This window comes from Lolium perenne, chromosome 1 (assembly GCF_019359855.2).
Source record: "Lolium perenne isolate Kyuss_39 chromosome 1, Kyuss_2.0, whole genome shotgun sequence".
In the NCBI taxonomy this organism is placed as follows: Eukaryota; Viridiplantae; Streptophyta; class Magnoliopsida; order Poales; family Poaceae; genus Lolium; species Lolium perenne.
In genome coordinates this window covers 205698886-205720438 of record NC_067244.2, presented here as the reverse complement: position 1 = coordinate 205720438, position 21553 = coordinate 205698886, and the positions used below count along the sequence as shown (strand labels likewise).

The window sequence follows — 21553 nt, the reverse complement described above, 5'->3', positions numbered from 1 at the left end:
ATCATAACAATGAAGATTATTTAGCCGTATGTAGCGAAAGCACTAGACTAAAATCCCGTGTGTCCACGAGAACGTTTGGTCATTATAAGTAAACAAACCGGCTTGTCCTTTGTGCTAAAAAGGATTGGGCCACTCGCTGAAATTGTTACTCTCGCACTTTACTTACTCATACTTTATTCAACTGTTACATCAAAACCCCCTGAATACTTGTCTGTGAGCATTTACAGTGAATCCTTCATCAAAACTGCTTGTCAACACCTTCTGCTCCTCGTTGGGATCGACATTCTTACTTATCGAAAATACTACGATACACCCCCTATACTTGTGGGTCATCAAGACTATTTTCTGGCGCCGTTGTCGGGGAGTGAAGCGCTATTGGTAAGTGGAATTGGTAAGGAAAACCTTTACCGTTTGTGCTGATTTTATTTCTCGCTGCTATAAGTTATTATGGAGAGATCTTCTCTTCAATTTTTATTTGGGAAATCTACTACTACTGCAACGGTAGTGGATGAGGCGCCAGGTGAGGAAGTGATACCATATAAAATACCTATGAAAATTATTGAACGTGTTATGGATAACCGCTATGAAGGGGATGGAACTGTCCACCCTGGAGATCATTTATTGTTCTTACATGAATTATGCGGTTTATTCAAGTGTGCAGGTATTGCTATAGATGAAGTGAGGAAGAAACTATTCTCTTTATCGCTGTCTGGTAAAGCGGCGCATTGGTATAAATTACTGGATAATGGGGATTCTCTTGAATGGAATGATATTGTGCCCCGGTTTTATTCTAAGTTCTATCCTCCAAGTGAAATTCACAAGGATCGGAATCGCATATATAATTTTTGGCCTCATGATGGAGAGAGTATTGCCCAAGCTTGGGGGAGATTGAAGTCTTTAATGCTCAAATGCCCCATTCATGAGCTTCCTGGTAATGTTATTATTGATAATTTCTATGCAAGACTTTCTTTTCAAGACAAGACCTTGCTGGATACTTCTTGTTCTGGATCGTTTACACGCAACAAAGAAGAGTTGAAAAGGGACCTTCTTGATCGGATCCAAGAAAATACTGAAGGATGGGAGAACGACAAGGATAGAGAATCAGGTATAATTTATGATTATAAATGCATTGAAGCTTTTATGGATACTGATAAATTTCGTAATATGAGTGCTACATATGGTCTTGATTCTCAAGTTGCTGCAAATCTTTATAAAGCTTTTGCCTCTCATTATGAATTGTCAAAGAAGAATTTTGATAAGTATCATGAACCGTATAAAGATAAAATTGATTCATCTATTAATAAATGCGTTGTAGTTGAAACTGCTGATCATGTTATTCCTGAAGCTTATATTGAAAAAACTCCTTTCCCTGCTAAAATGAAGGAGTACTGTTATAAATAGTGCGGTTCATAAAAGTGAAAAGAAACCTGTAGAACCTGAAGAACAAATAAAAGTTGAACTCGCCGTTGCAATAGTTAAAGATCTTGTGATCGAAAATGTGGAGGATGGTCATATTATTTTCTGTGAAGATGCTTCTAATATTGTTTCACATCCTAATAAACCCAAACAAGCTAGTGTTCCTATGCTATCTGTTAAAATTGGTGATCATTGCTATTATGGATTATGTGATATTGGTGCAAGTGTTAGTGCTATTCCTTATGAGCTTTACACGGAGATTATGCACGAAATTGATTCTTATGAACTTGAAGATATTGATGTGGTTATTCAGCTGGCTAATAGAGAAACTATTTCTCCAATTGGTATTGTTCGAGATGTGGAAGTTTTATGCGGTAAGATTAAATATCCTGCTGACTTTTTGGTACTTGGTTCTGCTGCTAGTGATTATTGTCCTATCATTTTTGGTAGACCTTTTCTAAATACTTGTGGAGCTATTATAGATTGCAAGAAAGAGAAAATTTTGACTAAATTTGCTGGTGAATCTTATGAGTTTAACTTCTCTAAATTTACCAAAACTCCTTATAAAGCTGATTTGCCTAGTGATGATTTTAAAATGGAGCAGTGTGCATCTATTGTTCTTGTTCCTAACAATCCTTTGCAGCAACATTTGGAGGATAGCGAGAGTGAAGTTTTTAGGAAAGAAAGAGATGAGCTTGAGGAAATTTTTCTTCGCCAACCTATTCTCAAGCATGATTTACCGGTGGAAGATTTGGGTACAACACCGCCACCAAAGGAAGATCCTGTTTTCGAATTAAAACCTTTGCCTGATAATCTTAAATATGCTCATATTGATGATAAGAAAATATATCCTGTTATTATTAGTTCTAAGCTTTCAGAGATTGAGGAAGAAAGGTTATTGGAAATATTGAAGAAACACCGAGGAGCTATTGGCTATACTCTTGATGATTTGAGAGGGATTTCTCCTTCTATTTGCCAACATGCTATTAATATGGAAGATGATGCAAAGCCTGTTGTTGAACCTCAGCGTCGTCTAATTCCGAAGATGAAGGAAGTGGTAAGGAATGAGGTATTAAGACTTCTTGAAGCTGGTATTATATATCCTATTGCTGATAGTAGATGGGTTAGTCCTGTGCATTGCGTTCCCAAGAAAGGAGGAATGACTGTTGTGCCTAATGATAATGATGAGCTCATCCCTCAAAGAGTAGTTGTAGGGTATAGAATGTGCATTGATTTTCGAAAAGTTAATAAAGTTACTAAGAAAGATCATTACCCTTTACCATTTATTGATCAAATGCTAGAAAGATTGTCTAAAAATACTCATTTTTGTTTTCTTGATGGTTATTCTGGGTTTTCACAAATTGATGTTAAAGCTAAAGATCAAGAGAAAACTACTTTTACTTGTCCCTATGGAACTTATGCTTATAGACGTATGCCTTTTGGTTTATGTAATGCTCCTGCTACTTTTCAAAGATGCATGTCTGCTATTTTTCATGGTTTTTGTGAGAGTATTGTAGAGGTATTCATGGATGATTTTTCCGTCTACGGGAATTCTTTTGATAGTTGCTTGCGAAACCTTGATAAAGTTTTGCAGAGATGTGAAGAAACTAACCTTGTTCTTAATTGGGAGAAATTCCACTTTATGGTTAATGAAGGAATTGTATTGGGACATAAAATTTCTGAGAGAGGTATTGAAGTTGATAGAGCTAAAGTTGAAGCAATTGAGAAGATGCCCTATCCTAGGGATGTTAAAGGTATTCGTAGTGTTCTTGGTCATCTTTGGGTTTTATAGGAGGTTTATTAAAGATTTCTCCAAGATTTCAAAACCTCTTACTAATCTTCTTCAAAAAGATGTACCATTTGTTTTTGATGATGATTATAAGGAAGCTTTTGAAACTCTTAAGAAAGCCTTAACAACTGCTCCTATAGTTGAACCTCTGATACGTCTCCGACGTATCGATAATTTCTTATGTTCCATGCCACATTATTGATGTTATCTACATGTTTTATGCACACTTTATGTCATATTCGTGCATTTTCTGGAACTAACCTATTAACAAGATGCCGAAGTGCCGTTCTCGTTTTCTGCTGTTTTTGGTTTCGTAAATCCTAGTAACGAAATATTCTCTAATCGGACGAAATCAACGCCCAAGTTCCTATTTTCACCGGAAGCATCCGTAACACCCAGGAAGGACCAGAGGGGGCACTGGGCCCCTGCACCATAGGCTGGCGCGGCCCAGGCCCTGGCCGCGCCGCCCTATGGTGTCGTCGCCCTTCGACCCTCTGCGCGCCGCTTCTTCGCCTATATAAAGCCCCTGGATCGAAAACCCCGATAAGTTCGACGAAACCACGTAAACCTTCCAGAGCCGCCGCCATCGCGAGGCCAAGATCTGGGGACAGAGTTCTCTGTTCGGCACGCCGCCGGAACGGGGAAGTGCCCCAGAAGGCTTCTCCATCGACACCGCTGCCATCTCCACCGCCATCTTCATCACCGCCGCCGCTCCCATGAGGAGGGAGTAGTTCTCCATCGAGGCTCGGGGCTGTACCGGTAGCTATGTGGTTCATCTCTCTCCTATGTGCTTCAATACAATAATCTCATGAGCTGCTTTACATGATTGAGATTCATATGATGATGCTTGTAATCTAGATGTCGTTATGCTAGTCAAGTGAGTTTTACTTATGTGATCTCCGGAGACTCCTTGTCCCACGTGTGTAAAGGTGACAGTGTGTGCACCGTGTGGGTCTCTTAGGCTATATTTCATAGAATACTTATTCACTGTTGAATGGCATAGTGAGGTGCTTATTTATATCTCTTTATGATTGCAATGTGTTTGTATCACAATTTATCTATGTGCTACTCTAGCAATGTTATTAAAGTAGTTCTATTCCTCCTGCACGATGTAATGGTGACAGTGTGTGCATCCGTGTTAGTACTTGGTTTATGCTATGATCATGATCTCTTGTAGATTGCGAAGTTAACTATTGCTATGATAGTATTGATGTGATCTATTCCTCCTACATATGCATGAAGGTGACAGTGTGCATGCTATGTTAGTACTTGGTTTAGTCTTTTGATCTATCTTACACTATAAGGTTACTAAAATATGAACAGTAATTGTGGAGCTTGTTAACTCCGGCATTGAGGGTTCGTGTAATCCTACGCAATGTGTTCATCATCCAACAAGAGTGTAGAGTATGCATTTATCTATTCTGTTATGTGATCAATGTTGAGAGTGTCCACTAGTGAAAGTGTAATCCCTAGGCCTTGTTCCTAAATACTACTATCGCTGCTTGTTTACTGTTTTACTCACATTTACTACTGCTGCAATACTACCACCATCAACTACACGCCAAATAAGCTATTTTACGGCACCGTTGCTACTGCTCATATATATTCATACCACCTGTATTTCACTATCTCTTCGCCGAACTAGTGCACCTATTAGGTGTGTTGGGGACACAAGAGACTTCTTGCTTTGTGGTTGCAGGGTTGCATGAGAGGGATATCTTTGACCTCTTCCTCCCTGAGTTCGATAAACCTTGGGTGATCCACTTAAGGGAAAACTTGCTGCTGTTCTACAAACCTCTGCTCTTGGAGGCCCAACACTGTCTACAGGAAAGGAGGGGGAACGTAGACATCAAGCTATTTTCTGGCGCCGTTGCCGGGGAGGAAAGGTAAAAGGTACTCACACTCCGGATCTCGGCTACTAAGCTATTTTCCGGCGCCGTAAGTACTCGAAGCTATTTCCTTTAGATCCTGCAATTGCATCTTTTTGTTTCTTGTTTACACTAGTTTGGCATAATGGACAAGAATGATCTTCTTACTCTATTTCCTGATTTAAAACATGGATTGTTTGATGCGAAAATTAAAAAACCTATGGAATCTTATTTGCATGCTGGTAGTAATATTAGTATGAATGCTTTGAACACCATTGTTGATAATAATATAGAAAGTTCTAAGCTTGGGGAAGCTGGTTTTGATGAGCATGATCTTTTTAGTCCCCCAAGAATTGAGGAGAAAATTTACTTTGATGATACTTTGCCTCCTATTTATGATGATTATAATGATAGTAGTCTTTTGTTACCACCTGTTATGGAGGATGAATTTGATTATGATTACAATATGCCTCCTATATTTGATGATGAGAATAATAATGATAGCTACTTTGTTGAATTTGCTCCCACTATTACTAATAAAATTGATTATGCCTATGTGGAGAGTAATAATTTTATGCATGAGACTCATGATAAGATTGCTTTATGTGATAGTTATATTGTTGAGTTTGCTCATGATGCTACTGAAAGTTATTATGAGAGAGGAAAATATGGTTGTATAAATCTTCATGTTACTAAACTGCCTCTCTATGTGCTGAAATTTTTGAAGCTACACTTGTTTTATCTTCCTATGCTTGTTACTTTGCTCTTCATGAACTTGTTTATTTACAAGATTCCTTTGCATAGGAAGCATGTTAGACTTAAATGTGTTTTGAATTTGCCTCTTGATGCTCTCTTTTCTTCAACTACTATTTCTTGCGAGTGCATCATTAAAACTGCTGAGCCCATCTTAATGGCTATAAAGAAAAGAACTTCTTGGGAGATAACCCATGTGTTATTTTGCTACAGTACTTTGTTTTATTTTGTGTCTTGGAAGTTGTTTACTACTGTAGCAACCTCTCCTTATCTTAGTTTTGTGTTTGGTTGTGCCAAGTGAAGCCTCTAATCGAAGGTTGATACTAGATTTGGATTTCTGCGCAGAAACAGATTTCTATCTGTCACGAATCTGGGCTGTTTTCTCTGTAGAAAAATCAGAAAAATGTGCCAATTTACGTGCGTGTTCCTCAGATATGTACGCAACTTTCTTTAGTTTTGAGTTTTCTGATTTGAGCAACGGAAGTATTTATTAGAAATTCGTCTTTATGGACTGTTCTGTTTTGACAGATTCTGCCTTTTATTTCGCATTGCTTCTTTCGCTGTGTTGGGTGGATTTCTTTGTTCCATTACCTTCCAGTAGCTTTGAGCAATGTCCAGAAGTGTTAAGAATGATTGTGTCACCTCTGAACATGTGAGTTTTTGATTATGTACTAACCCCTCTAATGAAGATTATGAGAAGTTTGGTGTGAAGGAGGTTTTCAAGGGTCAAGAGAGGAGGATGATATACTATGATCAAGAAGAGTGAAAAGTCTAAGATTGGGGATGCCCCGGTGGTTCATCCCTGCATATTTCAAGAAGACTCAAGCATCTAAGCTTGGGGATGCCCAAGGCATCCCCTTCTTCATCGACAACATTATCAGGTTCCTCCCCTGAAACTATATTTTTATTCCATCACATCTTATGTGCTTTTCTTGGAGCGTCGGTTTGTTTTTGTTTTTGTTTGTGTTTGAATAAATTGGATTACATCATGCTTGTGTGGGAGAGAGACACGCTCCGCTGTTGCATATGAACACATGTGTTCTTAGCTTTTAGTATTCATGGCGAAGGTTGAAACTGCTTCGTTAATTGTTATATGGTTGGAATTGGAAAATGATACATGTAGTAATTGCTATAAATGTCTTGGGTAATGTGATACTTGGCAATTGTTGTGCTCATGTTTAAGCTCTTGCATCATATGCTTTGCACCCATTAATGAAGAAATACATAGAGCATGCTAAAATTTGGTTTGCATATTTGGTCTCTCTAAGGTCTAGATAATTTCTAGTATTGAGTTTGAACAACAAGGAAGACGGTGTAGAGTCTTATAATGTTTTCAATATGTCTTTTATGTGAGTTTTGCTGCACCGGTTCATCCTTGTGTTTGTTTCAAACAACCTTGCTAGCCTAAACCTTGTATCGAGAGGGAATACTTCTCATGCATCCAAATCCTTGAGCCAAACAACACTATGCCATTTGTGTCCACCATACCTACCTACTACATGGTATTTCCTGCCATTCCAAAGTAAATTGCTTGAGTGCTACCTTTAAACAATTCAAAATTTATCACCTCTGATTTGTGTCAATGTTTTATAGCTCATGAGGAAATATGTGGTGTTTATCTTTCAATCTTGTTGGGCAACTTTCACCAATGGACTAGTGGCTTCATCCGCTTATCCAATAATTTTGCAAAAAGAGCTGGCAATGGGATTCCCAGTCCCAAATTAATTAACAAAAATAAACACTCCTCCATGGTATGTGATTGTTGGACGGCACCCGAAGGATTCGGTTAGCCATGGCTTGTGTAAGCAAAGGTTGGGAGGAGTGTCATCATAATAAAACTAAAATAAAAAGGCACTCCTTCATGGTATGAGATTGTTGGCAGGCACCCGAGGATTCGGTTAGCCATGGTTTGTGAAAGAAAGGTTGGAAGGAGTGCCATCCAAAAATAAAATAAAATGGGAGCCGCTCTTTGAAGGTTTGTCTGGCAAGGGGGTTAGAGTACCCGCTACCATTCGTTGACAACAACATACACCTCTCAAAACTTTATTTTTATGCTCTCTTTATGTTTTCAAAATAAAAGCTCTAGCACAAATATAGCAATCGATGCTTTCCTCTTTGAAGGACCATTCTTTTACTTTTATGTTGAGTCAGTTCACCTATTTCTCTCCATCTCAAGAAGCAAACACTTGTGTGAACTGTGCATTGATTCCTACATACTTGCATATTGCATTTGTTATATTACTCTATGTTGACAATTATCCATGAGATATACATGTTACAAGTTGAAAGCAACCGCTAAAACTTAATCTTCCATTGTGTTGCTTCAATTCCTTTACTTTGAATTATTGCTTTATGAGTTAACTCTTATGCAAGACTTATTGATGCTTGTCTTTAAGTACTATTCATGAAAAGTCTTTGCTTTATGATTCAGTTGTTTACTCATGTCATATACATTGTTTTGATCGCTGCATTCACTACATATGCTTACAAATAGTATGATCAAGTTTATGATGGCATGTCACTCCAGAAATTATCTGTGTTATCGTTTTACTCGCTTCTGACGAGCGTAACTAAGCTTGGGGATGCTGATGCGTCTCCGACGTATCGATAATTTCTTATGTTCCATGCCACATTATTGATGTTATCTACATGTTTTATGCACACTTTATGTCATATTCGTGCATTTTCTGGAACTAACCTATTAACAAGATGCCGAAGTGCGTTCTCTGTTTCTGCTGTTTTTGGTTTCAGAAATCCTAGTAACGAAATATTCTCGGAATCGGACGAAATCAACGCCCAAGTTCCTATTTTCACCGGAAGTATCCAGAACACCCAGGAAGGACCAGAGGGGGGGGCACTGGGCCCCCAGACCATAGGCCGGCGCGGCCCAGGCCCTGGCCGCGCCGCCCTATGGTGTCGTCGCCCCTTCGACCCTCCTGCGCCGCTTCTTCGCCTATATAAAGCCCCTGGATCGAAAACCCTGATAAGTTCGACGAAAACCACAGAAACCTTCCAGAGCCGCCGCCATCGCGAGGCCAAGATCTGGGGGACAGGAGTCTCTGTTCCGGCACGCCGCCGGAACGGGGAAGTGCCCCCGGAAGGCTTCTCCATCGACACCGCTGCCATCTCCACCGCCATCTTCATCACCGCTGCTGCTCCCATGAGGAGGGAGTAGTTCTCCATCGAAGCTCGGGGCTGTACCGGTAGCTATGTGGTTCATCTCTCTCCTATGTGCTTCAATACAATAATCTCATGAGCTGCTTTACATGATTGAGATTCATATGATGATGCTTGTAATCTAGATGTCGTTATGCTAGTCAAGTGAGTTTTACTTATGTGATCTCCGGAGACTCCTTGTCCCACGTGTGTAAAGGTGACAGTGTGTGCACCGTGTGGGTCTCTTAGGCTATATTTCACAGAATACTTATTCACTATTGAATGGCATAGTGAGGTGCTTATTTATATCTCTTTATGATTGCAATGTGTTTGTATCACAATTTATCTTTGTGCTACTCTAGCAATGTTATTAAAGTAGTTCTATTCCTCCTGCACGATGTAATGGTGACAGTGTGTGCATCCGTGTTAGTACTTGGTTTATGCTATGATCATGATCTCTTGTAGATTGCGAAGTTAACTATTGCTATGATAGTATTGATGTGATCTATTCCTCCTACATATGCATGAAGGTGACAGTGTGCATGCTATGTTAGTACTTGGTTTAGTCTTTTGATCTATCTTACACTATAAGGTTACTAAAATATGAACAGTAATTGTGGAGCTTGTTAACTCCGACATTGAGGGTTCGTGTAATCCTACGCAATGTGTTCATCATCCAACAAGAGTGTAGAGTATGCATTTATCTATTCTGTTATGTGATCAATGTTGAGAGTGTCCACTAGTGAAAGTGTAATCCCTAGGCCTTGTTCCTAAATACTGATATCGCTGCTTGTTTACTGTTTTACTGCGTTACTACTGCTGCAATACTACCACCATCAACTACACGCCAGCAAGCTATTTTCTGGCACCGTTGCTACTGCTCATATATATTCATACCACCTGTATTTCACTATCTCTTCGCCGAACTAGTGCACCTATTAGGTGTGTTGGGGACACAAGAGACTTCTTGCTTTGTGGTTGCAGGGTTGCATGAGACGGATATCTTTGACCTCTTCCTCCCTGAGTTCGATAAACCTTGGGTGATCCACTTAAGGGAAAACTTGCTGCTGTTCTACAAACCTCTGCTCTTGGAGGCCCAACACTGTCTACAGGAAAGGAGGGGGAACGTAGACATCAACCTCCTGATTGGAACTTACCCTTTGAAATTATGTGTGATGCTAGTGATTTTGCTGTAGGCGCTGTTCTTGGACAGCGAGTAGATAAAAAACTGAATTTTATTCATTATGCTAGTAAAACTCTTGATGCTGCTCAAAGAAATTATGCTACAACTGAAAAAGAATTATTAGCTGTAGTCTTTGCTTGCGATAAATTTAGATCTTATATTGTTGATTCCAAAGTTACTATTCATACTGATCATGCTGCAATTAGATACCTTATGACAAAGAAAGATGCTAAGCCAAGGCTTATTAGATGGGTACTTCTTTTGCAAGAATTTGATTTACATATTGTAGATAGGAAAGGAGCTGATAATCCTGTTGCTGATAATTTGTCTAGATTGGAAAATATTGCTTATGATTCTGTTCCTGTTAATGATAGTTTTCCAAATGAACAATTGGCTGTAATAAAGGTGAGCTCGCGAGACAGTCCTTGGTATGCTGATTATGCTAACTTTATTGTTTCCAAGTACTTGCCTCCAACCTTTTCAGCTCAGCAAAGGAGGAAATTATTTTATGACTTGAGGCATTATTTCTGGGATGACCCACACTTATACAAAGAAGGAGTGGATGGTATTATGCGAAGATGTGTTCCCGAATATGAACAACAAGAGATATTGAGTAAATGTCATGGTAGTGCTTATGGAGGACATCACGCCGGAGAAAGAACCGCGCAAAAGGTTCTACAATCAGGTTTTTATTGGCCAACTCTCTTCAAGGATGCGAGAAAGTTTATTTTATCTTGTGATGAATGCCAAAGGGTTGGTAATATCTCCAGACGTAATGAAATGCCTATGAATTATACTCTTGTTATTGAACCATTTGATTGTTGGGGATTTGACTTCATGGGACCTTTTCCGTCTTCAGAAGGTAACACTCATATACTTGTTGATGTTGATTATGTTACTAAATGGGTGGAAGCCATACCTACAAAAAGTGCTGATGGTGAGACCTCTTTAAGAATGCTTTTAGATATTATTTTTCCTAGATTTGGAGTGCCTAGATATATTATGACTGATGGAGGTTCTCATTTTATTCATGGAGGTTTTAGAAAAACTCTTGCTAAGTATGGTATTAATCATAGAATTGCTTCCGCTTATCATCCTCAAACTAGTGGTCAAGTAGAATTATCAAATAGAGAGATTAAATCTATTTTGGGAAAGACTGTTAATAAAACTAGAAAGAATTGGGCTAGTAAATTGAAGGATGCACTATGGGCTTATAGAACTGCTTATAAAAATCCCATGGGAATGTCACCTTATAAAATGGTTTATGGGAAAGCTTGTCATTTACCTTTAGAACTAGAGCACAAAGCTTATTGTGCAGTTAGAGAGTTAAATAAAGATCCTAAACTTGCCGGTGATAAGAGGTTGTTGCAATTAAGTTCTCTAGATGAATGGAGAAGTGAAGCTTATGAAAATGCTAAACTCTTTAAAGAGAAAGTTAAAAAATGGCATGATAGAAGGATTATTAAAAGAGAATTTAATATTGGGGATAAAGTCCTATTGTATCGGTCTCGTCTCAGATTCTTTGCAGGGAAATTACTCTCGAAATGGGAAGGACCATATGTTGTCGAGGAGGTGTATCGTTCAGGAGCAATCAAAATTAGCTCTCTCCAAGGCAATGCTACGCAAGTGGTGAATGGACAAAGACTCAAGCATTATATCTCAGGTGATTCTTATAATGTTGATGTTGATATTATTCAAGTGGAAACACCGGAGGCTTTCATCAAAGGGCAAATTGGCAGTCCGCCAGAACTCGACTTTGAATAGGTAACAGTACTGGTAATGAAAAGTATGCAATTTACTTTCCGAACAATATTTTTGCTGTTTTTGGAAAATATGAAAAACTATGAGTTCGAAACGGAGTGGAAAGGACGCACGAGGGGGTGCCACCATAGGCCGGCGCGGCCTGACCTGGGCCCGCGCCGACCTATGGTTTGGCCGCCTCGTCGCCCCTTTCCGACTCTGGTTCGATCTGGTACTTTCCGTTTGTCGAGAAATTTTTTGCTATATAATCCCCCGGACCCCTGGAGGTCCGTATATCGTTTTCTCGACGTGTTTTGTTTCGAGCTGTTTCTGCCAGGACCTGTTTTCGTTCTAGAAGCACCATGGCCTCCAACAACAAGGGCAAGGGGCTTTCGGAGGAAGAAGTGAAGAGGGTGCCATCAAGACAAGAGCATCAAGCCATTGGGAGCAAGCAAATCTTGGTGGGATCTGTTGACACTCGACGTTCTTTTTCTCATAACTTGCAGGGACCTTTACCACCCGCTCTTAGCCTCGACTCCTTCCCTGTGTTGGAAGAAGCTCTACGGACTACCGATGAGTTTTGTGATCAATATCGGGCTCTAAGAAGAGAAGTGGAGATACTCCAGGAGGAGAATTGCCGTCTCCGAAGAATACTGGAATACCATTCGATTCACATCACAAGGTCATCATCGCCAACTTCAGATAACAATGAATATCTTCGAGTTTTAGTGCAGAATTGCCAAGCTAAGAAACTGAAGCTAAAGGAGCTCGTTGAGAAGCTTATCAGGAATTCATCACCACCATCGCCAAAGGAGTAATTCATCATCGGTATTGGCATCCCCTTGGTTTGTTCCAAGCTTGGGGGAGTGCCGCGGTATCACATTATCACTACCTTTTACTTTTATTGTCAAGTAGTGTCAAATCATGAGTAGGGAAGTTATCATATAAGATGGGTTGCAGTTTGGAAGTATCTCTCCTTTAGTTGGTTATCTATGTATCCCTTGGTGTGAGTTATCGTTATGGAATATTAATGAGAAGTCTTATCATTTACATATTGCACATCTTATTCTAGTTTGCAATCTCTATCATATGATTTACCTTGTTGTTAGTATTGGTATCACTTTGGGAGCATTGAATAAATCTATTTGGTTTCGGCAAACTTAGCATTGGTTAATAGCAACAACACTTTGAGGTTTAAGTAGAAAAGAGAAATACATGTAGATGTTTCATTGTCTTTCTTTCTTGTTAGCTCATAGCTTATTATTCCGAAGTTAAAATTGTTTGTGCTTACAAGGAAGATGCATGATTGTTTCTATCACATGTATGTTTGTTTGTTTCCCTCGACTCTTATGCTTGCTAATTAACCTTGCTAGCCAAAGACCTGTACTGAGAGGGAATACTTCTCGTGCATCCAAACCTTAGCCCAAACCTATGTCATTTGTGTCCACCATACCTACCTACTACATGGTATTTTCTGCCATTCCAAGTAAATACTTCATGTGCTACCTTTAAACAATTCAAAACTTAGTATCTCTTATTTGTGTCAATGTTTTATAGCTCATGAGGAAGTATGTGGTGTTTTATCTTTCAATCTTGTTGGGCAACTTTCACCAATGGACTAGTGGCTTCATCCGCTTATCCAATAATTTTGCAAAAAGAGCTCGCAATGGGATTCCCAGTCCCAAATTAATTAAACTAAATAGACACTCCTCCATGGTATGTGATTGATGGACGGCACCCGAAGGATTCGGTTAGCCATGGCTTGTGTAAGCAAAGGTTGGGGGGAGTGTCATCATCATAATAAAACTAAAATAAAAAAAAAGAGGCACTCCTTCATGGTATGAGATTGTTGGCAGGCACCCGAGGATTCGGTTAGCCATGGTTTGTGAAAGAAAGGTTGGAAGGAGTGCCATACAAAATGAAAATAATATGGGAGCCGCTCTTTGAAGGTTTGTTTGGCAAGGGGGTTAGAGTACCCGCTACCAGTCGTTGACAACAACAAACACCTCTCAAAATGTTACTTTTATTCTCTTTATATGATTTTAAAACTGAAAAAGCTCTAGCACATGATTTAATCCCTGCTTCCCTCTGCGAAGGGCCTGTCACTTACTTTATGTTGAGTCAGTAAACCTATTTCCCTCCATCTTGAGCAAGCATTTGAGTTGTTGTGATCAAACCATTATATTGTGATTCACTTCATCATGTTTTTATTCTTCCTTGTTTAGTACAAGTTTTATCTAAATGAATATAGCTTTGCAAGTTATCAATGATCATGAAGAGACCATTATGATTGAGTATGCAAGTTGTGCAATATAAACTTTAACATAAGAGCGCTGCTCAATGAGATAAATATAATCTGTTAATTGTTCTCTGACCAAGAACGAAGTTTGCCATCACCAATTATGATTTCTTATGCACCTTTATTTGTGATTACCTTATACTTGCTTCAAGTTGAGTTGTATGAGGAAGTTGTTTACTATAATGTCTTGTGTGAATGAATATGATGCTTCTTGTCCGTATTTTATTTATCGACTCTTCACTCCATAAACATGTGGTCCTGTTTACCGAGCTCAGTTTCGCTTGGGGACAAGCGAAGTCTAAGCTTGGGGGGAGTTGATACGTCCAATTTGCATCACTATTTTATATCATAATTTGCTGTTATTCATTGATATATTTCATATTGGGACACAATACTTATGTTATTTCATCTATTTTGCATGTTTCATCATTATTGGAGGATCAAGCACCGGAGCCAGGATTCTGCTGGAAAAAGCACCGTCAGAACGCAATATTTCGGAAGATCAACTGTGGAAGGAAATTATACCAAAAATCCTATTTTTCAAGATGACGAAGGAAGCCAGAAGGAGGAGCCAGCTGGACCCAGGGGGGCCCAGACCATAGGGCGGCGCGGCCCATGGCCTGGCCGCGCCACCTTGTGGTGTGGGGGCCCCACAGCCCCTTTCGCCTCCTTTTCTTCGCGAAATCCTTCGTCCCGAAAACCTAAGCCACAGAGGGTACCTCGCGAAGAGTTACAGCCGCCTCTGCGGGGCGGAGAACACCAGAGAGAAAAGAGCTCTCCGGCGGGCAGGAATCCGCCGAGGAAATTCCCTCCGGGAGGGGGAAATCGACGCCATCGTCACCGTCATCGAGCTGGACATCATCTCCATCACCATCATCATCATCTCCACCATCATCACCGCCGTCTCCACCGCTGGACACCGTCACCGCCGTAGCAATTTGGGTTTGATCTTGATTGTTTGATAGGGGAAACTCTCCCGGTATCTATTCCTACTTGTTGTTGATGCTATTGAGTGAAACCATTGAACCAAGTTTATGTTCAGATTGTTATTCATCATCATATCACCTCTGATCATGTTCCATATGATGTCTTGTGAGTAGTTCGTTTAGTTCTTGAGGACATGGGTGAAGTCTAAATGTTAGTAGTGAACTATGGTTGAGTAATATTCAATGGTATGATATTTAAGTTGTGGTGTTATTCTTCTAGTGGTGTCATGTGAACGTCGACTACATGACACTTCACCATTTATGGGCCTAGGGGAATGCATCTTGTATTCGTTTGCCAATTGCGGGGTTGCCGGAGTGACAGAAACCTAAACCCCCGTTGGTATATCGATGCAGGAGGGATCGCAGGATCTCAGAGTTTAAGGCTGTGGTTAGATTTATTCTTAATTACTTTCTTGTAGTTGCGGATGCTTGCAAGGGGTATAATCACAAGTATGTATTAGTCCTAGGAAGGGCGGTACATTAGCATAGGTTCACCCACACAACACTTATCATAACAATGATGATTATTTAGCCGTATGTAGCGAAAGCACTAGACTAAAATCCCGTGTGTCCTCGAGAACGTTTGGTCATTATAAGTAAACAAACCGGCTTGTCCTTTGTGCTAAAAAGGATTGGGCCACTCGCTGAAATTGTTACTCTCGCACTTTACTTACTCATACTTTATTCAATTGTTACATCAAAACCCCCTGAATACTTGTCTGTGAGCATTTACAGTGAATCCTTCATCGAAACTGCTTGTCAACACCTTCTGCTCCTCGTTGGGATCGACATTCTTACTTATCGAAAATACTACGATACACCCCCTATACTTGTGGGTCATCACCCGCGCGTCCGGATGGGTCCAGCCGGACAAAAACCCGGCCCAGCGCGCGGACCCATTCCTAAAACGGATGCCCGCGGCGTCCGGATCGACGCAAACCCGGCCCAAATCTTGGCCGGGTTTGCGTGGCCGCGGACGCGAAAGGCTGGTCGCTCGCGTCCGCCCCTTGTCCGCCCCTGGCCCGCGTGTCATAGACATGACCAATATTTTTCATTAAAAAGAACTCATTACATTTTTTTGTAGCTACTACTTCTATCCTAATACGTACGGAGCCGGCGGGCTCGCCGGTGACTCCTCGCCGGCTCGCCGTCGGGGCCGTGGATTTCACTCGACGCGGGCGGCCTGTACGCGTGAGGATTCCACTCCAGCTTACGGGCTGGGTGGCGCGTCGGTGGCGGCGCGGGACGGAGGCCACCATCCTCCTCCTTTCCGTCCGCGCACCTCGGGCGCGCTCGCGCTCCGCCTCCTGCGGCGGAATCATCCGCTTCCCGCATAGCTCCACCTCCTGCAGAGCGGCGCGTTCCACAGCGGTGCGCGCCTCCAGGCGGACGCGGGCGGGGGCCTGGGCCTCGTGGTTCTCCTGCCACCGGCGCATGCGCTCTTGCCGGCCGCGCTCCGCCGACTCAGCATCCTCCCGGGCACGCCGCTCGGGCGACGGCATCTGGATGAGGTGACGGGCTGCTCGCATAGCGAGCAGCTCGTTCTTCTGGCCGAGGAGGTCGCCTAAGCGGCGGCGGCCGGCCCGCCAGATGCCCTCGTGCTCCTTCGTCACGCGCGTGAGGTCGGCGAGACGCTCCTCGATGGCGGCGTTGATGTTCGCCAGCGCGAGGTCCTCCTCGTCGACGGGCTCCTCCGCGGCGGCCGCCCCCTCCTCCGCGGCCTCGTACCAGCCGTCCGCGGTCTCGTGCCAGCCCTCCGCGGCCGCCTCCACCATCTCCGCGTCACCGGCCTTCTTTGCCGCCGCCTCGGCAGCGACGCGGAGCGCCTCATCGTCGGCGACCCAACGCGAGTCCGCGCGCTCCTCCTCCACCGTCCGCGGGAACCTGGCCCGGGCGGCGAGGGAGAGCTTGGCCCATGTGGCCTGCAGGGTGCGCGGCATGGCGGCGGAGAAAGGTGGAGGGGAGAGGATGGTGTTGCGGTCTGTGTGAGACCGCCGCCGTCTTTTATAGCCGGCGGCCTGGCTGGAAACTTGGGCGCTCGCGCGCGCCAACGGCGTTTTGGTGCGCGCGGGAACCTTGGTGCGCGCGGGAACTTTCCCGCGCGTTCCACCGCCCACCATGGCTGTCCCGTCGAGGCCTGCCATGGCACAGCGCCGCGCAAGGAAGACGAACCATGTGGCGTCTCTTTGGATCGCCGCGTTGGGCGCCGCGTGCGACCCAAACGTACACGCGGACGCGGGCCGCTGTCCGCGTGTCGACCCGAACGGCCCAAAACGAACGGAGCGCGTCCGTTTGGGTCGCGTGGTTGGAGATGCCCTCATAGTTTTACTCTCACGGACATCCTGCGAGAAGCGACGTACTAGCGATTAGCGAGCAACGGGAAGGAGGGAGAGCACGCACGCATGGCACTACCGACTCGCCGGGCTGGATCTCATGGTGATTCGCTCGCTCCTCGCCGTCGTCGCGCTGCCTCGCTTAGTCGCTTCGCTGGTGCCGGGCGGGCGCGTTGGCGTCCGTGCACCGGCCGCGCGGGGCAGCAGGGCAAGGAGAGGGAGCAGTGCCACCGGCCGTTTCGTCGTCGCGCCGGCGCGGCGGGAGAGGCTCTTCCTCCGGAGAAGGGAAGGGACGGGTGGAACGGCGCAGCCGGCCCTGGCCGACGCCGCCGGCGCAGGAACAGAAGAGGGTCGTGGAGAGACCCGCGCTCGTGAGGGTTTGGGCCTGGCGGGCCGGGCCGAGAAAAGAGCCCGCAAGCCCAGGTAGTGCCCAAAGCCCGGTAAGGCGATGGCGTGTCAGGCTGGCACCTTGAAATACTCGCCTCTTGGCGCCCGAAGGTAACCGCCTCAACTCTCAACAAACATCGCTCGCCTCGCCCCCGCCGTTTGTCCCTGTAGCCGCCGCCTCTTTGGAAAAGCTCTAGCCGCCCCTACTCAGCCTCCTCCATAGATCGGTTCCCCCTCCTAGGAGGAGTGGGGAACCCGATCTATGAGTGGAGTTTTCAATAAAAGTAGTCTTTTCAGTAGTCTATGTTAGGTTTTTGGTCGCCGTTTTCTTGTTGGTTTCCCCGCAATGGAGATGGCATCGTCTGCAATAAGTGATCTTCGACCTTTCGTTCGACGACGAGATCTCCTTCCCGACGTCAATGGTGGTGCTGAAAGATTACAATTATCTAGGTATGGGTGTTCAGATCTTATTTCGCCAGATCGATCTTGGATCCTTTCTCATGGTTGCCGCGAGGAGGATTATCCTCGCAGTTCTTGTCCCGGTTGCTACGTCCTCGACAATGGTGATTCGTATTCTCGGCTCTCCATCAACGTCGACAAGGCAGATCGGTTTTTATTCCCTGGCATACTGGTGTTGGTATTCTTGCCGATGTTGATTGACTACTTTAATGGTTGCGCGCGTGCACGCAGCCTTGGCATTGCGGCTCAAATTAAAATTATGGGAGAACCTTCATTGGTATTTACAGGTCTATGGTTTGTTATCTATCTTTGGCTGCCTTCAGAAAAGTACAAGATTATGTCTTGGAAGAAGAAAGAGTTTGAAGACCTCGAAGATTTGCTAGTATCTTTTAGACTTTATTTTGTAATCGCTGGAGACAGCTCGTGTATCTCTACCATGTACTATTTGTTATTATGAATATATATGGTATTGATTGTCAAAAAAAAACATCGCTCGCCTCGCCTCTCTTCTTCATCCCCTCGCCGGAGCGCCAAGAGCCCAAACCCATCACCGGCCCCCACCTCTCCCTCCACCTCGCAGCGGCCACCGCCTCTGCTCTTCGGCTGTCCAGCAGCGCCGACAGCGACCGATGGACCAGTTCCCCCCCGACGGGTACCCCGTGCGGCTGCGGAGCGCCGTGCACGGCACCTACCTCCGCGCCGACAAGGACGGGCATGGCGTCTCACTCAGCCGTCGTCGGAAGTCCATGAAGGTGGCGTGGGTGGTGCACCGCTACTTCGGGGACGACCAGCACGTGCTCCTCCACAGCGCCGCCTACGGCCGCTACCTCTCCGCCACCGAAGCCCCGGCGCCGCGTGACTGCCCCGGCTTCCGCGTCGCGCTGCGTAACTACGACGAGCTTGAGGATGAGGCCATCAGGTGGTAGCCCATCAGGGTCCAGCCTGGGGACGAGATCCTGCTCTGCCGCCACGTCGCCCAGGGCGACCGCCACGGCTACCTCCGCGCCAACGGGAAGTACCTCCCCTGGAAGGACAGCATCGTCAGCGTCCACGATGTCAACAACATCAGCACCATGATGCAGTGGGTGGTGGAGCTCGTCCCCAGCAGCGAGCGCATCCCCCGCCTTCCACGTCCGTCTAGGGTGAGTTCGCCATGCCCGCTTCTGGATTCTTCTCGATTTGCTTTCGGGATTTGGGGGGCGGTTCGATTCAGCGAATTTGGTTCTAGAATTTTGTTAATCTGCGTCGGAATTTAACCGCGGGGAGCAATCCTTGGTTCTGACTGTTGGGGCTTGGGAGCAGTTCTGTTAAATTCATTCGCCTGGGAGCAATCCTTGGTTCTGACTGTTGGGGCTTGGGAGCAGTTCTTGGGTTGCCGCCTCTGTTTCTTGATTTCCTGCGCCTCCGTATTTGTGTTTTCGATCATAAAATTCAGCGCAGTACCCTGCTTCTTTCATCTCCCTGCCTGAATATAATCATGCTTCTCTGCAAATCGCAACTGAACGCAGCTCCACCTCTCTGTCCTGCTGTCGTCGCGGTCGCGGATGGTGGTGTTCACGGGGAACGGCGAATGGTGCTACGCTGCCGCCGTTAATTTCAATTTCAGGGGAAGGTTCGTGTACCACCTGAGGAACGAGCTGGCCAGACGGCTGGGCATCCCAGGGAACGTCTCCAACAACCTCGTCATGTACGTCCGAGCGGGCAGATACGGGCGCAATACCCCACTCGTCGCCAACCTATCCCACAGCACAGAGATCCTCTAATCACGGGCGATATGCCAGGTGAGAGACCCTGATATATGTGGAACTGACAGATACTATTTGCTGCATGGCCATGATCTTTTGGTGTTTGTATTAGTGGAGTGCTAATCTGCCTGTGCTTTTTATCTACAAAATCTGCCTGTGCTTGGGAAGCTTATACTGAAACCGTTATAGTTCGGATCAGATTATTCTAAATGGTAGTGTCAAGAAACTATTGTAGTCATTAGAACTTGTGAATTGTAGTCAGTTAGGACTAGGAAACTGTATGAACTGCTGTAGTCTTGTAGGTATGGGTAGTCGAAAAGTAAAGGTAGCTGAACCTAAACAATAAGTATTTACAGTGTTCCTGTTGGATTTATCAGTCTGTGTATGCTAGAAAGTTGTTTAAAGCTAGTTGGTTGCTGGGGGAAATTATTTCACCAGTCACTTGTTCATACTCAACTCAACCTTGATATGGAAATTATTGGTTCTGAAATAACTGTAGTAGTAGGTTCAGATGATTCAGTTCTCAACGTATTGCCATTTGGTGCTAGTGAAAAACATTGGAACCTGAAAACCCAAATCAGTCCACTCATCTAGTTTCAGCTTCACAAAGAAGATACTGATTTACACTTATATGATTTGGCCTATTGTAACTTTTTTGAACGAATTTGACCATCAATTCAATGCAGCACTGCACGAAAGCTAGTTTCCGCACATTAAATTATTTCCAGGGTTTATACATCAGCTGTCTTCTTGATCTTGCTGTTGACTTGTTTTGGCAATATGGAGCTATTGATCTGTTGCAACGGTTGCAGTTCATGTGGCATGATGCCTAACTTTTTCACTGATTTCTGCTAATACTGCTTCATTATTTTGCTAATACAGAAAACGGGGGGCCACGACACCCAGATTTCGATGCAGAGTAGAGAAAGTCCAGAGCAGGTCTCCTTGCCTTCCAGTTAACCTCTTCAGAAGTGTCGCTGCCTCGGACACTGTGACATGGAGAAATCTTAATTTTTTTGCATAGAGATATAGGTTGAGAAAACCTCTGTGGCTCTTGTGTTTCTGGCGAAACTCATCTGTTCTAGTGACATTGCTTTGACCACGCGGTTCTAAAAGTTCAGAACCTGATTGAATAATAATGCAGTGACGTTGGTCTTTAATGGCCATGTTCTTATTCTGGCAAAAACTTCATTTCTGTTAGCTGCATTTATCTTGGATGAAGCATCTGATTGTAGTGGTATGAATTTCACTCCAACCAAAGGCATCGCCCTTTCTTTCTATTCTTGTTTGTTGGTTATGTGTAATAGCAGCAACCTAGACTTACCATTTTGTGTTGGCCCAGTTTAATTCTCTGATGAGTACTAGGGTGCAAAATTCTGAATTCGAAAATATTATCCAAAATCCGGAAAATAATTCTGCCATGAAGGTTGTTCTCAGTT

At 43.9% G+C, this 21553-nt stretch overlaps 1 protein-coding gene across 1 annotated transcript in view; it reads left to right on the top strand.

The window, feature by feature from the left end:
- Nucleotides 1–21288, top strand: part of LOC127320848 (uncharacterized) — a 144660-nt gene extending 123372 nt beyond the window's left edge. The window contains exon 3 of the mRNA XM_071822814.1: nt 20997–21288. Within this exon, the coding sequence (XP_071678915.1) occupies nt 20997–21037 (41 nt within the window). The 3' untranslated portion in view covers nt 21038–21288. The remainder of the gene's footprint in view (nt 1–20996) is intronic.
- Nucleotides 21289–21553: the final 265 nt, after the last annotated feature.